At 35.4% G+C, this 15,228-nt stretch overlaps 2 protein-coding genes across 2 annotated transcripts; one reads left to right on the top strand and one right to left on the bottom strand.

The window, feature by feature from the left end:
• Positions 1–996: 996 nt before the first annotated feature.
• LOTGIDRAFT_122139 (hypothetical protein) lies at positions 997–1,893 on the bottom strand (the record flags this gene model as incomplete). Its single annotated transcript, XM_009059499.1, has 1 exon — positions 997–1,893. A coding segment is annotated over one exon (897 nt), but the record flags the coding sequence as incomplete, so codon positions are not given.
• A 1,061-nt stretch (positions 1,894–2,954) lies between these two features.
• LOTGIDRAFT_163422 (hypothetical protein) lies at positions 2,955–6,956 on the top strand (the record flags this gene model as incomplete). The annotated part of the gene is made up of 7 exons (XM_009059498.1): positions 2,955–3,174; positions 3,417–3,551; positions 3,828–3,959; positions 4,498–4,632; positions 5,803–5,881; positions 6,237–6,365; positions 6,596–6,956. The coding sequence occupies 7 exons, from the start codon at positions 2,955–2,957 to the stop codon at positions 6,954–6,956; spliced, it is 1,191 nt and encodes a 396-aa protein (XP_009057746.1).
• Between the last annotated feature and the right edge of the window lie 8,272 nt (positions 6,957–15,228).

Genomic DNA, 15,228 nt, shown 5'->3' with positions numbered 1-15,228 from the left:
TTTCACAATCGCTATTAGCTATCAGAGACTGGAATAGAGGTAGATATTTCCGACTAGGGTGTTGGTAGTATAATTATAGTGTTTATGTTGTTGTGTTTGAAGGGGATTGGGTGAAGTTTGTAAGTTCTTGGGTCTTGAATATATATAAATAGTCATCAAAACATCTAATGCTGTACAAATCCTTCAAATAGACCTCAAAAAATAAATTTAACTTTTTATTTACTTTTTTTCAAAAAATGTGTGTATTCGAAAGTTGAACGTCTTGCTGATAATTATAATCTCTGAAACCAAGACATCTTCCGTCCCAGCTGTGCATAAACGACAGGATGATTGGGTCTACTGTATACACATGACGTCATCAACCATTATTCAAAATAAAAAGTCTCTTAAAATGATGAATCGTTAAAATAACTTTCAAACCTAGATAATTCACGTTTCTGAGACCAAAGTATGATTTGCTGCCTGAAAAGCTGCACTTGAATGACACGATCTCGATTAATTCATTCATTCTTGCTTGCAGTCATTCATTCAATTGTTCAATCTAACATTCATTCATCCATGCATCCCGGTATTCATTTAATTTTCCAATATAGGATCCATTTATTTATTCTTTCATTCAATTTTCCACTGATGGCACTTCTCTCTGGAGGAGTCCACTACTATACAACTTTTACTCTCGATTTTTCCATACTTTGGACGAGATTTTGATTAACGGAATTGTTTTGCTTGTACGGATTTTTTATTCCATTCAATTTTTCAATATGACATTCGTTTATTCATCCACCCATTTCCTATTTACAGAATGCAATAATAACCATTATTATAGTACTGGAGGCGACTGTATCCCGTGTGGAAACTGTTTTGAGAAGCCGTGCAGTGTTAAGGAAGGTGTATGTGTTGATGGCTGTAAGAGGGGATTCAATGGCACGAAATGTGATATGGGTGAGTCAAACATTCTTCTAATTAAAGTGTTAGTCCAGTCCATAGCTGTGTGTGCTAGTCCAGTCCATAGCTGTGGGTGCTAGAGTCCAGTCCATAGCTGTGGGTGCTAGAGTCCAGTCCATAGCTGTGGGTGCTAGAGTCCAGTCCATAGCTGTGGGTGCTAGAGTCCAGTACATAGCTGTGGGTGCTAGAGTCCAGTCCATAGCTGTGGGTGCTAGAGTCCAGTCCATAGCTGTGGGTGCTAGAGTCCAGTCCATAGCTGTGTGTGCTAGAGTCCAGTCCATAGCTGTATGTGCTAGAGTCCAGTCCATAGCTGTGGGTGCTAGAGTCCAGTCCATAGCTGTGGGTGCTAGAGTCCAGTCCATAGCTGTGGGTGCTAGAGTCCAGTCCATAGCTGTGGGTGCTAGAGTCCAGTCCATAGCTGTGGGTGCTAGAGTCCAGTCCATAGCTGTATGTGCTAGAGTCCAGTCCATAGCTGTGGGTGCTAGAGTCCAGTCCATAGCTGTATGTGCTAGAGTCCAGTCCATAGCTGTGGGTGCTAGAGTCCAGTCCATAGCTGTGGGTGCTAGAGTCCAGTCCATAGCTGTGGGTGCTAGAGTCCAGTCCATAGCTGTATGTGCTAGAGTCCAGTCCATAGCTGTGGGTGCTAGAGTCCAGTCCATAGCTGTATGTGCTAGAGTCCAGTCCATAGCTGTGGGTGCTAGAGTCCAGTCCATAGCTGTGGGTGCTAGAGTCCAGTCCATAGCTGTGGGTGCTAGAGTCCAGTCCATAGCTGTGGGTGCTAGAGTCCAGTCCATAGCTGTGGGTGCTAGAGTCCAGTCCATAGCTGTGGGTGCTAGAGTCCAGTCCATAGCTGTGTGTGCTAGAGTCCAGTCCATAGCTGTGTGTGCTAGAGTCCAGTCCATAGCTGAGTGTGCTAGAGTCCAGTCCATAGCTGTGTGTGCTAGAGTCCAGTCCATAGCTGTGTGTGCTAGATTCCAGTCCATAGCTGTGTGTGCTAGAGTCCAGTCCAGCTGTGTGTGCTAGTATCGTTTGGGGACGATCTATTCTCTATATAGGTAATCCCAATCTAACTAAGATTAGATTACGATTTCGTATCTTTTCTGTTTTCTGATATTGTTAGTCTTCATTGTAATCTAAATAGTTTTCTACGAGAGTTGTGTCCAAAAGGTGTTATTATTATTAACCAATCAAAGCCAGTCATGTAAAACCTGTTACTTGATCTTTGGGTTTGGATATCCCACAATTCCATAATTTACCTTGACACGGAATTTACATGACATACTTTGATTGGTTAAAATATTAGCATTTGGACGTTCATTTAGTAAAAAAAAAACATTTAGAATAGTAGCCTAAAAATATCAGAAAACAAAGCAAAATTTTGGGCTACGCAGAGGATGTGGGTGGGAGATGTTTTTGGGATTAGAGCATGGTTTGTTTGTCTTCCCTGCTTTCAATCAATGAGTTTTCTGTCAACGGTTGAAAACATTTCAGCCGAAGTCCCCTTTTCAGACACTTTACATGTAGTAATTAATGGATGAGACTTTTCAAAAAATTTATCTTTGGACAGAGGATGTAATGAGTCTAATTGGAATACGCATTAAAATAGCCAGGCTAGAGGAAGTAAAGGTTTAAAGTACACGTCATGATCAATGTAATGGTATGTGAATAAGCCACTCTAGAGGATGTAAAATGTCATACTTAAAATACGTATTAAAATAAGCCAATCTGGAGGAAGTAAATGTTAAAAGTGCATATGATCAATGTTTCTATGTATTTGATGAGGGGGATAAAAGATCTAAAAATTTTTATTACCAGAATGTAAGAAAGGGCGGTATGGGAGGAATTGTGCAAGTGAATGCAATACGAATTGTTTAAATGACGATTGTAACTCCATAACTGGAAACTGTAACGGCTGTAAAATAGGGTTCACTGGACAATTTTGTAATCAAGGTAAGAAGAATTGTTTTCTATATACAATACATTTCATCTTGTATAATATCATCTTCACAATGTCAAGTTATTACAAACTTCATCTTCACAATGTCAAGCTATTACAAACTTCATCTTCACAATGTCAAGCTATTACAAACTACATCTTCACAATGTCAAGCTATTACAAACTACATTTTAACACAATGTCAAGATATTACAAACTTCATTATATAGTAAGAGATGAGATGAAACTTTTAGGAAAATATATCTTTGGACATAAAGTCTTTCTAAGGGCGGGTGGGTAGTCTAATTTGAATACGTATGAAAATAGCCAAGCTAGAAGAAATAAAGATTTAAAGTATATGTCTTGATCAATGTAATGGTATGTGAATAAGCCACTCTAGAGGGTGTAAAATGTCATACTTAAAATACGTATTAAAATAAGCCAATCTGGAGGAAGTAAATGTTAAAAGTGCATATGATCAATGTTTCTATGTATTTGATGAGGGGGATAAAAGATCTAAAATTTTTATTACCAGAATGTAAGAAAGGGCGGTATGGGAGGAATTGTGCAAGTGAATGCAATACGAATTGTTTAAATGACGATTGTAACTCCATAACTGGAAACTGTAACGGCTGTAAAATAGGGTTCACTGGACAATTTTGTAATCAAGGTAAGAAGAAGCTATTACCAACTACATCTTCTTGTATCAGAGCCTTCTGTAATTATTTTTTACAGACTTCTTGTCGAGGGCTCAGATTGGCTGTATTCGCTGGCGTACGATCCAATCAAATCGCTTCCCGTTAAATACTATTGTTCGCTAGTTAACAATCTACTCAAATTGCTTCCATGAAACAAGATACTGGGCCATTGCAGTCAAGGTATAAGAAGACGATGTAATGATCATTGTGAAGATAATGTACGTTCAAGGGTCTTTTTTGTATTTTAGAATGTAGCTCTGGAACTTTTGGCTGGAAATGTGAAAGTCGGTGTACGAGTTGTTTGGATAATGAATGCGACCCTCAAACAGGACATTGTGTCGGATGCCCCAGAGGTTTTATTGGAGAGAAATGTACAATTGGTAAGTGTAACGTAGTTGTCTTGTATGTTAAGTTGGTGAGCCAGAGAAGTCTAGAAAGTTTTAACAACGTTATTTATTAGAGAGAGATATATTGAGTACTTCCGGTACAATGCGCATGCGAGATTCAATAAAGGCAGATAACAAGTAAATACATTGTACATTTAAACAGATATTGTTAGTGTGAGGTGGTTTATGTTTTTTCTTCTACGTTATGGCAAACAAAAGACCAACCGCCATAAGTGGCTTATGGTAATGATTTCATATTAAAGATGGTCGGTGGTTTACTAACTAACTCTGCCAGTAACCGCCCAACCGTCAAAAAATATTTTGATTCCAAATAGTTTTTCATCTCTTGAAGAGAAGCTTTTATGTCTCACAGGCATCCTGCTGGACATTTCGTATGTCAGGTCATTTATTTGTAAATCAGTCAACAATGACGCCACCCCACACCCTCCTTCCTCCTTCCTCCTACACTACACACTTTCCGCCATATTAATATATTTCCACCCTTTCTTACAATTTGAAATATTTATTCCAGAATGTCCAGGTAGTACGTATGGAATGAATTGCAATAATACTTGTTGTCACTGTTCGGGACTACAATGCAATAAAACGACTGGTCAATGTTTGAACGGATGTAGCTTTGGTTATCATGGCGATTATTGTGAATCGGGTAAGTTTGGGCCCTACCGTAGTAAAATAAAAACACTGTAAGAGTTTTGTCACTATATATTCTATTTCTGAATCGAACAGCATTTCTTACATATGAGGTCTCATTATTATTCATTATTCATTATATAACAGAAAACACAAGCGAATATATTTAAGCAATAAACTCGGTGGCGGTAATGGTCGTATATCAGGACAAAGGTTGGCTGGAAAATTGAATAATTATGGTATAACACACTTCTTTAATAACAAAGTACATAACGTTTCAACACAATTTACATGTGTAGTTATCACACTGTTAGGATAGCTGCTTGGATAATGAGTACTATTGATGTGTATTCATGACAGAGTTGGTTTATTATCATACATCATACATAAAGATGAGATGACCTGCCAAGCCGGTGCCTCGAGTTGAAGTGAGACCAGGATACTAAGTTCCGCCTCACGGAGCATGCGTGATGCGGTAGACATGATTGTCAAGAAGTTACACAGCCCTCTTCTTCATTTCATCTCATGACAACACGTGTAAATTGTGTTGAAATGTTATATACTTTGTTATTAAAGAAGTGAGTTATACCATCATATATTCCCTTGTGATTTTGTTATATGTGCTTTCCACTTCTAAATGTCGTTTAAATCTTATTAATTATTATATGACTTGCAATTGATTTAGATCTACTTTGGCCCACATTTGTCTAAAATCTTGCTAAATTAGACATTATGGTTTTATTTCACGTTTCAGAGAACCTGAGTTTCAAACATGGTTTAATGTGTAAGTTTTACCTGGTATCTTTTTTATTTTTTGTTTGTAATATGCATGATAATAAACAACACGTTAACTAAACAGATCATTTATATCTCTGTTTCAAAATCTGGGCTGCAAGTTGCCCGGGGGGTGGGGGATTATATGGATTGTACACTACCAATTACAGGCAATCAGAGCCCTCCACAGACAAACTGTAAACATTATAGCTTATTGTATTCACTAGCGCACAATCCAATCAAATTTCTACTTCTGTGACACCACAAGAAAGGTCGCCATTGTAGTCAAGGTAGAACCATGTCATGGTAAATCTGATAAGATACAGAACAAAAGAACGTGTTGTACATTGCAATTACTTAAAGCAGGGCGTAAAACTCCAAATCATCTCAACGGCTCTCATTATGATTTTAGATGGTTCTGTACCACTTGTTGCTCTGTTGATTTTGGTTGGAATTTTCATATTCTGCTTAATTTGGCGACGAAGATTAAGGTTAGAATTAGACTTTTAGACATTGTCGCGCTCGATTGATGACTTCTGCACGTTCGGGATTCATGAAACCAGCCGGAAATTCATTAAAACAAGTTGGAACAGGGTTCAGAGATGCTCCAAAAAATATTAGGAATTCAAAATGGCGGAGGATTAGATGGGAAATTGAGACCAGGGATCGGGATGAAGGAATAACTTGTTTTGGTCTTTGGGATTTGGACTTAAGTTTTTTCTTGATCCCGGACCCAGAATTAGAACAAACGGAACCTGCCAGCCTTATAACTTTATAACTTTATAACAAGTATATTTATTATATAGCTGTATGTTGTGCTAAACGGCCCTTGTAACTTCATTTCAGGCGCAATTCAGAAGAGTCCATATTAAAATTACAACGTATAGAGCGCCGTCTGGATGGCTACTCTTCTTATCCTATACGAAGAAATGAAGATAAACCAAATGTCGATTTGCCTCTCCCTGATTCACCGAGGTAGGTAGCTATATAGCCCTATGCTCCCCCTCGCAGTCCCGGAGGCATGTTTTTCGAGCAAAAATCTCAAAACAAAACTAGGTTAGAATTCCGCGCAACCTCAGATATCCCCCCCCCCCCCTTTGGTTGTTACCCTGGCTCCGCCACTGGTTGTAAGTATATTAAATAATCAATGTACAAATTTCGTCTTACAGTTGTTTTGAATTGAAATTTCTTTCTATTTATTCCAGTCCACCCGAAAAATTGAGACAATTTGGATCTTTTCTAGTGAAGGAAGACGCCACAGAGGCAGTGAATGACGTCAGAATGGAACCAGAGGGGTCACAGTTACCAGATAATGACGTCACTGACGGGAGAACGTCGGGATACATTGATGTCATAGCTAAACCGGAAGTGATGTCAGATGATGGATATCTTGTGGTGGATCGCCAGCCTGTATCTGAAGAGAACTACGAGAACGTTAATGAACTAGTGGTCAAACTACCAGTGGCTGTTGGTGAAGAAATTTACCAGAACTCTGAGATAATGAACACTGATATTGAACGCCATGAATCGCAACCTCTGTATGAAAATTTTGGTTTCCTGAAATAGCTAACCCAAACTAGTGTTCTATATACGAGACGTTAAAGGTATATGTTCGCCATTTGTTTTATCAATAGAACCAAATTCTACGCTAGAAAGTGAAAAAAAAATAAAGAAAGAGGGGGGGGGGCGATTCCATTACTTCAACTAGACACCACACTCTATTGGCCCCCCTCCCCTCCCCTCCCCCACCCCCTGTAGCTATGCGCCTGTCTTATGTTTTTTATTTACTTTCATTGTATGTAAATATTGTATAAAATCGTGTATATTTTACATTATAACCTTGTTCTATAAGCAAAGGGGAATAACTCCTTTAATAGAAAAAAAATCAACATTGATAAGTTTCTAACAAATTACATTTCTTTATGTGATGTTATAATGAATGTATCCTCAATAAATGGAAATCGAAGAAGAGTCGGCCTTGGTCCCTGTCATGTAAAAATTCCCTTATAGTACACTACACATGGTTGGCTTTCTTCATTTGGGTTGCGACTCAAAATGAAAGTCGTTACACGACGCTTGGCTTCAGAATGCTGCCAAAAGCCCTGTCTCATATGAAAAACGTTCCCAGACCAAAGTGGACCTACCCTATATTTCTTCTGTATTGAAAACCAGACAAATCTTGCCATACCCGTCCCTCGGACGTGAAATACTTCTAAATATCGGTAAGTTTAAGGACAGACATATTGTAGAGTGATATAGAAATACTACTGTTAAAATAGTGCCCAATACATCAATTATAGAGTAATATAGAAATACTACTGTTAAAATAGTGCCCAATACATCAATTGTAGAGCGATATAGAAATACTACTGTTAAAATAGTGTTCAGTACATCAATTGTAGAGTGATATAGAAATACCACTGTTAAAATAGTGTTCAATACATCAATTATAGAGCGATATAGAAATACCACTGTTAAAATAGTGTCCAATACATCAATTATAGAGCGATATAGAAATACCACTGTTAAAATAGTGCCTAATACATCAATTGTAGAGTGATATAGAAATACTACTGTTAAAATAGTGCTCAATACATCAATTATAGAGTGATATAGAAATACCACTGTTAAAATAGTACTCAATACATCAATTGTAGAGCGATATAGAAATACCACTGTTAAAATAGTGCTCAATACATCAATTGTAGAGTGATATAGAAATACCACTGTTAAAATAGTGCTCAATACATCAATTGAAGGGCTATATAGAAATACCACTGTTAAAATAGTGCTCAATACATCAATTGTAGAGTGATATAGAAATACCACTGTTAAAATAGTGCTCAATACATCAATTGAAGGGCTATATAGAAATACCACTGTTAAAATAGTACTCAACACATCAATTGTAGAGCGATATAGAAATACTACTGTTAAAATAGTACTCAATACATCAATTGTAGAGTGATATAGAAATACTACTGTTAAAATAGTACTCTATACATCAATTGTAGAGCGATATAGAAATACTACTGTTAAAATAGTACTCTATACATCAATTGTAGAGCGATATAGAAATACTACTGTTAAAATAGTACTCAATACATCAATTGTAGAGTGATATAGAAATACTACTGTTAAAATAGTGCTCAATACATCAATTGTAGAGCGATATAGAAATACTACTGTTAAAATAGTGTTCAATACATCAATTGTAGAGCGATATAGAAATACTACTGTTAAAATAGTACTCAATACATCAATTGCAGAGCGATATAGAAATACTACTGTTAAAATAGTACTCTATACATCAATTGTAGAGCGATATAGAAATACTACTGTTAAAATAGTACTCTATACATCAATTGTAGAGCGATATAGAAATACTACTGTTAAAATAGTACTCTATACATCAATTGTAGAGCGATATAGAAATACTACTGTTAAAATAGTACTCAATACATCAATTGTAGAGCGATATAGAAATACTACTGTTTAAAATAGTACTCAATACAACAATTGTAGAGTGATATAGAAATACCACTGTTAAAATAGTGCTCAATACATCAATTGTAGAGCGATATAGAAATACCACTTTTAAAATAGTACTCAATACAACAATTGTAGAGTGATATAGAAATACCACTGTTAAAATAGTGCTCAATACATCAATTGTAGAGTGATATAGAAATACCACTGTTAAAATAGTGCTCAATACATCAATTGTAGAGTGATATAGAAATACCACTGTTAAAATAGTGCTCAATACATCAATTGTAGAGCGATATAGAAATACCACTTTTAAAATAGTACTCAATACAACAATTGTAGAGTGATATAGAAATACTACTGTTAAAATAGTGCTCAATACAACTCGAATAACAACATGATTCAAGTTCTGTTTTAATATTTTTATTTGGTATACTATATTGGTATAAGTAAAAGGTTATCATTTAGTCAAACAGAAGCTCAAAATTCCCCAATCACCAGGTAAAGATAAAAGGGGCTGAATGACATTAGAAAATAACACTCTGCTGAATTCATTATCTTAGACCACATCATCTCGAGGAATTCGTGAGTGGTTTTTGTACAACGCGTTTTAAGATAACGACTTTTTCTCAATTTATAAATAAGTCAATGTTGTTTCCAGCTTCAGATAGGTTTCCTTATTTTTTAATGTCAAATTTAAGCAAACTATTTGATTAATTGGTGTTTCTAATGAATTATCATGTATTCTTAATCATATCATTATGTTCTTATTGCATATCATTAAAAGTTTTAACCAATCATAAATGCTCATGTATGTACAGTCTGGAAAAACAAAAAAATATTTTTTGACCTTTCTTGATTGGTAACGCATTGGAATTCTGCTGATAATTCTCTTCTAATTTAGCTAATTATGAATTAATTATGGACATATGAGACAAACTGGAATTTTTCCAAGGCATTAGAACACCTCCACTTTCTATTCATATAAGTGTTAGCATTTTGATTTATATAAATGAAAATAAGGGAACCCGTCGTTAAAGATGAAATAACAAAGTAGTAAATATATTTTATCAGTTGATAGAAAAATCTGATTCTGAACACAGATGGTACCAAGAACACTCTGCTAGCTAGTTATTACAAGATTTATTGTAATGCAATGTTCATCTGAAGTTTTGTTTTCTGTTGTCACACTTGTCAACCATGGACAGCAATTGGAATAAAAGGCAAAAAAAACCTATCAAATAAATTCAGATTACATTTTATCAAGTGAAAGTATCATCAAATGATTCATTGGTAGTGGTAGTTTGACCACTAGGTCATTAACGTTCTCATAGTTCTCTTCAGATACAGGCTGGCGATCCACCACAATATATCCATCATCTGACATCACTTCCGGTTTAGCTATGACATCAATGTATCCCGACGTTCTCCCGTCAGTGACGTCATCATCTGGTGGTCTCATTGTATTTATAACACATGTGAAAGAGGAAAAAGAGTTTATATCAAGGCTTTACCAGTCAGAGATTAGAGATCGAAGTGTGAGGCTAGGTTTTATCATCTGGAAAGCCGCTCTAGATGACCCGCTAAAACCTCTGTATTTATACAAGATTTGGTATAATGGATAATAATCTAGGACAATACAGTCTACTTCAGTTCCTCAAACATCGTCTGGATAACACATTCTTTTAAACTAGCCGCTTACCAACCTCCTACAATTTATACCTTTTCCTGTCTTTGGTGGTATCAGTTAAGCGGATGTAAGTTTGCAAGCTATGCATTATAATTATTGATATAATATAAAAAATGATTTATCAGAGAGTTATGACTTGTCGATCCTTACAATCTTAAAAACTGTAACATTCTCGTCTGCTCGGGGGTGTCCCCAGTCTCACTCAATGTTTCCAAGAGTTTTTTGCTGTAAAATCATAAAAACTGCCACTGGTCAGGTACCCAAAATGACCCTATGAATCTCTCGATCTGGTTTGTACGTGTAAAATTATTTACAACAAATCTTAAAAACCCTTTCTTACCCTCCATTTTAAAGAGAATGGTGTCAGTGCCAGTGACTTTTGAGAGTCCACAACAAAAGGAATTGGGGCGATGATAAGTGTGATTGCTCTAAGTCAATATATTATAAAGTTCTATTTAGAAACTCAAACAAGATTCGATAAAAACTTCACCGTGAAACATTTCATTAAAACCTCTTATCTAAAATACACAAATCTTAATATCTATCACGTGACACAATCCCACCAATCAAATACAACTGACAACCTCCTTCAACCTGTCTGTCAGCCATAATGATCACGTGATGTCCATCAACCAATAAGAAACGAGGTATGATAAAGTTTTGTTTGCATTAATATTACAGGTAAAAAGACGAAATAAAACAATGAATATAATATCAATAATTTGTGTTACGGTATGATACTTGATATTGTCGGTAAGATCAAAGGATTTAACTGTGGTATAACAATGGGATAAGGTGACCACCGTTTTCTTAACATCTATAGTTATCTACTAACAAAACACCTATTTCTACTGCTTACAGAATTCCTGACAACTTTTCTAAAAGTGATCCGTATTTATGTCCGAGATTTTACTGTTTTTACTTCTCAATGGATTCGATTTCCAAAATTTCCAGGATAAGATGATTATATGATCGAATAGTTTCCAAAATTAACATAATTCCAGATTTGCGGGATTTACATCGTTGATTGCGAGAAATAATTCTAAAAACAGTGCCCGGATTCCAAAGTTTTCATATTTCTATAAGATGCCTTAACAAGTTCCGGGGTGAACTTCGAGAACAACGGATTATTGTATTTTTAGAAATTATTTTTGTGACAACCAGATGATACCAAAATATTCCTGAATACAGAACGATAAGTGTCTTACAGCCGGATACCACTCTGTAACTGTGCAATTCAACTATGTATTTATTTGGAAAGTCGAAATACATTTAGTGGTTTTGTTTTGGTAGATTAAAAAAATGATGATGTGAATTCGTATTTCTCTTGGAAATATTTCATTGGAGTTGATATCAGAATGTCAAATATTCATCAAATAATTCTGAATTATTTTATCAATTATAACAAAGTTGACTCCTTAACTGATTCAGATACAGGCTTTACCAAACAAAATACTTCCTAAAATTAGTCTGAATTTAGAAAACTTTCAAAGTGTCCACAGGATTAATAAAACTCTGATATAAAACTCTGATATAAAACTCTGATATAAAACTCTGATATAAAACTCTGATATAAAACTCTGATATAAAACTGAAAGATTGTTGGAGAAAAGTGAAAATAATAACAGGTCATCAAGAATGCTATCCATTTCAACTACAACAGTCTAACTCTGAACTGAAATATTGAACTGAAATTATAGAAATCCCCAAAATCCTAAAATGCCAGGACAAGGAAAACGTGTATTTTCTGTAATAGAGGAAAATAATATGTTACCAAGGAAACGGAAATTAAAATCAGGTAAATTTTTGTTTTGTTATTCGACATGTTTTTGGGGATCTTGTGGGCATTCTGTGGTTGTCTAGTCGTCAATACAAGTAAATAGAAAATTAATCTCCCTTTGATTCGGTACCAAACTCATTGCGAACAAGAGAAATACAGGAAAAATACAGCAGTCTCTGTATTTGTGTGGAGGTGGAGACCGAGGAACGGTGGTCATTCGGTTGTATTTATTGTAGAATAATATAATAATAATGATAGAAAATCCTCATATCAAGTCAGAAGAGCGATCAGTGTAGTTGAATCAGAAATCAATTTTTATATGCATAAATTAGAGGATTTTTTTGAACTTGTGTTTGAGACTAAGTTCTACAAGCATTATAAATATACATGTAAAACCAACAGCTATTCTTACCCTGTGGACAGGTGATTCGGATACAAAATCTTCATCAGGACAGCTTTTTTTTTAGTTGACCTTCTTATAAAAATGTAGGCCTAAACGACTAGGAGGCAGTGTAGGAGGCAGTATCAGGTCCGTGACTACAGGGGACAAGGAAGGAAATGCCCCAACGATTACCCCACAGAAAAAATTCTGACAACCGACCCATTTCACTACTCCAACTTAACACCATAAACCATTGCCCCCCCCCCCTCTCGGAAATATATTACTTCCCCCTCCTTCCCTCTCTCCCTCCACCCCAAAAATCAAGTCTGGCTACGGGCCTGGGAAGAATATTCTTCATGTAATGTACTTTGTAATGTTCGGCAATCTACCCTATATAAATTATAATAATACCTGAAATATATAATATTCAAAATGGTAGAGAATGATTGACAGTATAAGTGCTAGATGACATTCGACGGGGTCCTTTACTAATTTTAAAAGGGTTTTGATTAAGGGTCGATCAGTTAAAATAAATATTGATTATCCTTAATATGCAGTTTTCAACATGTATAAATTCATAGGCCAAAAAATGTCTGTAGATCGCTCGAATCTGAGCTCTCAATTGTTTGTATGTCTAATAACAAATGAGGTGATTTCTTACAAAACATAACATGTAAATTTTAGTATTTTATTAGTTAAAGATAGTTAAAGATACCTCAAACTGATTGTTTTTTTTTTTTGGAATTTTTATGACCCAAAGAAAATCCACATTATTAAGAAATTGGGTATTAAAAGAATCATCTGAAAATATGCAATATATCAATTGAAATTGAAAAGTGTTTTATGATATTGGTTTGATACTATATTTCTACCATCTCATATGATCCAGGGCGGTCACATCATTGATTTGTCGGTTTGTGAAAGGCAGGGTAGGAATTTTAGGTTGTAACATTGCGGTTAAGTAATGTTACGAAAGCACAGGCAGAGGCATGCAGGCAGGGCAGGGTGATCAAGTAATTTCTCGTACGATATTTCTACTTAGTATAGAATGACGCTATTTGGGTTGTGTTCTAGAACCGCTTTGTCACATAAATTACTAACGAATTGGTCAGAGTAAAACATATTTAAAATATTTGTGTCCACTTCAAGCGATAACTTCCAACTGAGTGTTTCAGCCACATTCAACAAACTTATCAGAAAGGACATGATTCATATAGATCTGACAGACTAGGAAGAGATAGGGTGGGCGTCGTCTCGCTTAGTTTATGTCATTTTTCTGTTTGATATCATACTACGACGAGATTAGAAACAAACTGAAAGAGAATTTTACGTCCCTCTCTTCTATTGAATTTTACATTGCAGTGTGCCACGAAGTAAAATCTGAAGCGCTAAAAAAAACAATGAAACGAAGGAAAGGATAACTGTAATAAGAAAGTATTATTAGAAATTAAAATTTATATTATTTTTGTATATATTGTCAACCTATTGCAGACACGCCCCCCCCCCCCCCCCCTCCTCTTCTCGAATATTGGCATTATCTTTTGATATTTGCGTTGTCCTTGAATATTGGCATTATCTTTTGATATTTGCGTTGTCCTTGAATATTGGCATTATCTTTTGATATTTGCGTTGTCCTTGAATATTGGCATTATCTTTTGATATTTGCGTTGTCCTTGAATATTGGCATTATCTTTTGATATTTGCGTTGTCCTTGAATATTGGCATTATCTTTTGATATTTGCGTTGTCCTTGAATATTGGCATTATCTTCAAATATTGGTATTGTCCTCTGATTTTGGCACTACCCTCGATTAATGGCATGATGTCCTATAATATAGTCATTATCATTTAATATTGGCATTATCCTGAGATATAGGTATCATCCTCTAATATAGGCGTTATTCTCAGATATTGGCATTATCTTTTAATGTTGCCATTATCCTCAACATCAGCATTATCATGAGATATTGGCATTATCCTTCGACTATTGGCATTGTCCTTCGACTATTGGCATTATCCTTCGACTATTGGCATTGTCCTTCGACTATTGGCATTATCCTTCGACTATTGGCATTATCCGTTGATATTGGCATTATCCGTTGATATTGGCATTATCCGTTGATATTGGCATTATCCTTCGACTATTGGCATTATCCGTTGATATTGGCATTATCCGTTGATATTGACATTATCTTTTAATGTTGGCATTATCAGTAAATACTGGCATTATCCTACGAATTTTGGCAGTAGCCATGAATATTGGTAGTATCCTTTGATATTGACATTTTAAGCATCGAATGTTACTAATATGACATGATCATTTAAACATAACCATTGTGAAAGTAAAGGGGTTTAAAACACACACGTGCAGAAAACCCCTTAAAAAACCTTTAAATCTAGAGTGGTGACAAATGGCTTGATTAAGTTTTAATGTATTGATAATCCTATAAAATAAAAACTTTTATTAATCAATTTTAATATTTTTAGATTGTTATAAT

Source organism: Lottia gigantea, assembly GCF_000327385.1.
Source record: "Lottia gigantea unplaced genomic scaffold LOTGIsca_39, whole genome shotgun sequence".
Taxonomy (NCBI): domain Eukaryota; kingdom Metazoa; phylum Mollusca; class Gastropoda; family Lottiidae; genus Lottia; species Lottia gigantea.
The sequence above is the reverse complement of the archived record's forward strand: the minus strand, read 5'-3'. Positions and strand labels throughout refer to the sequence as shown.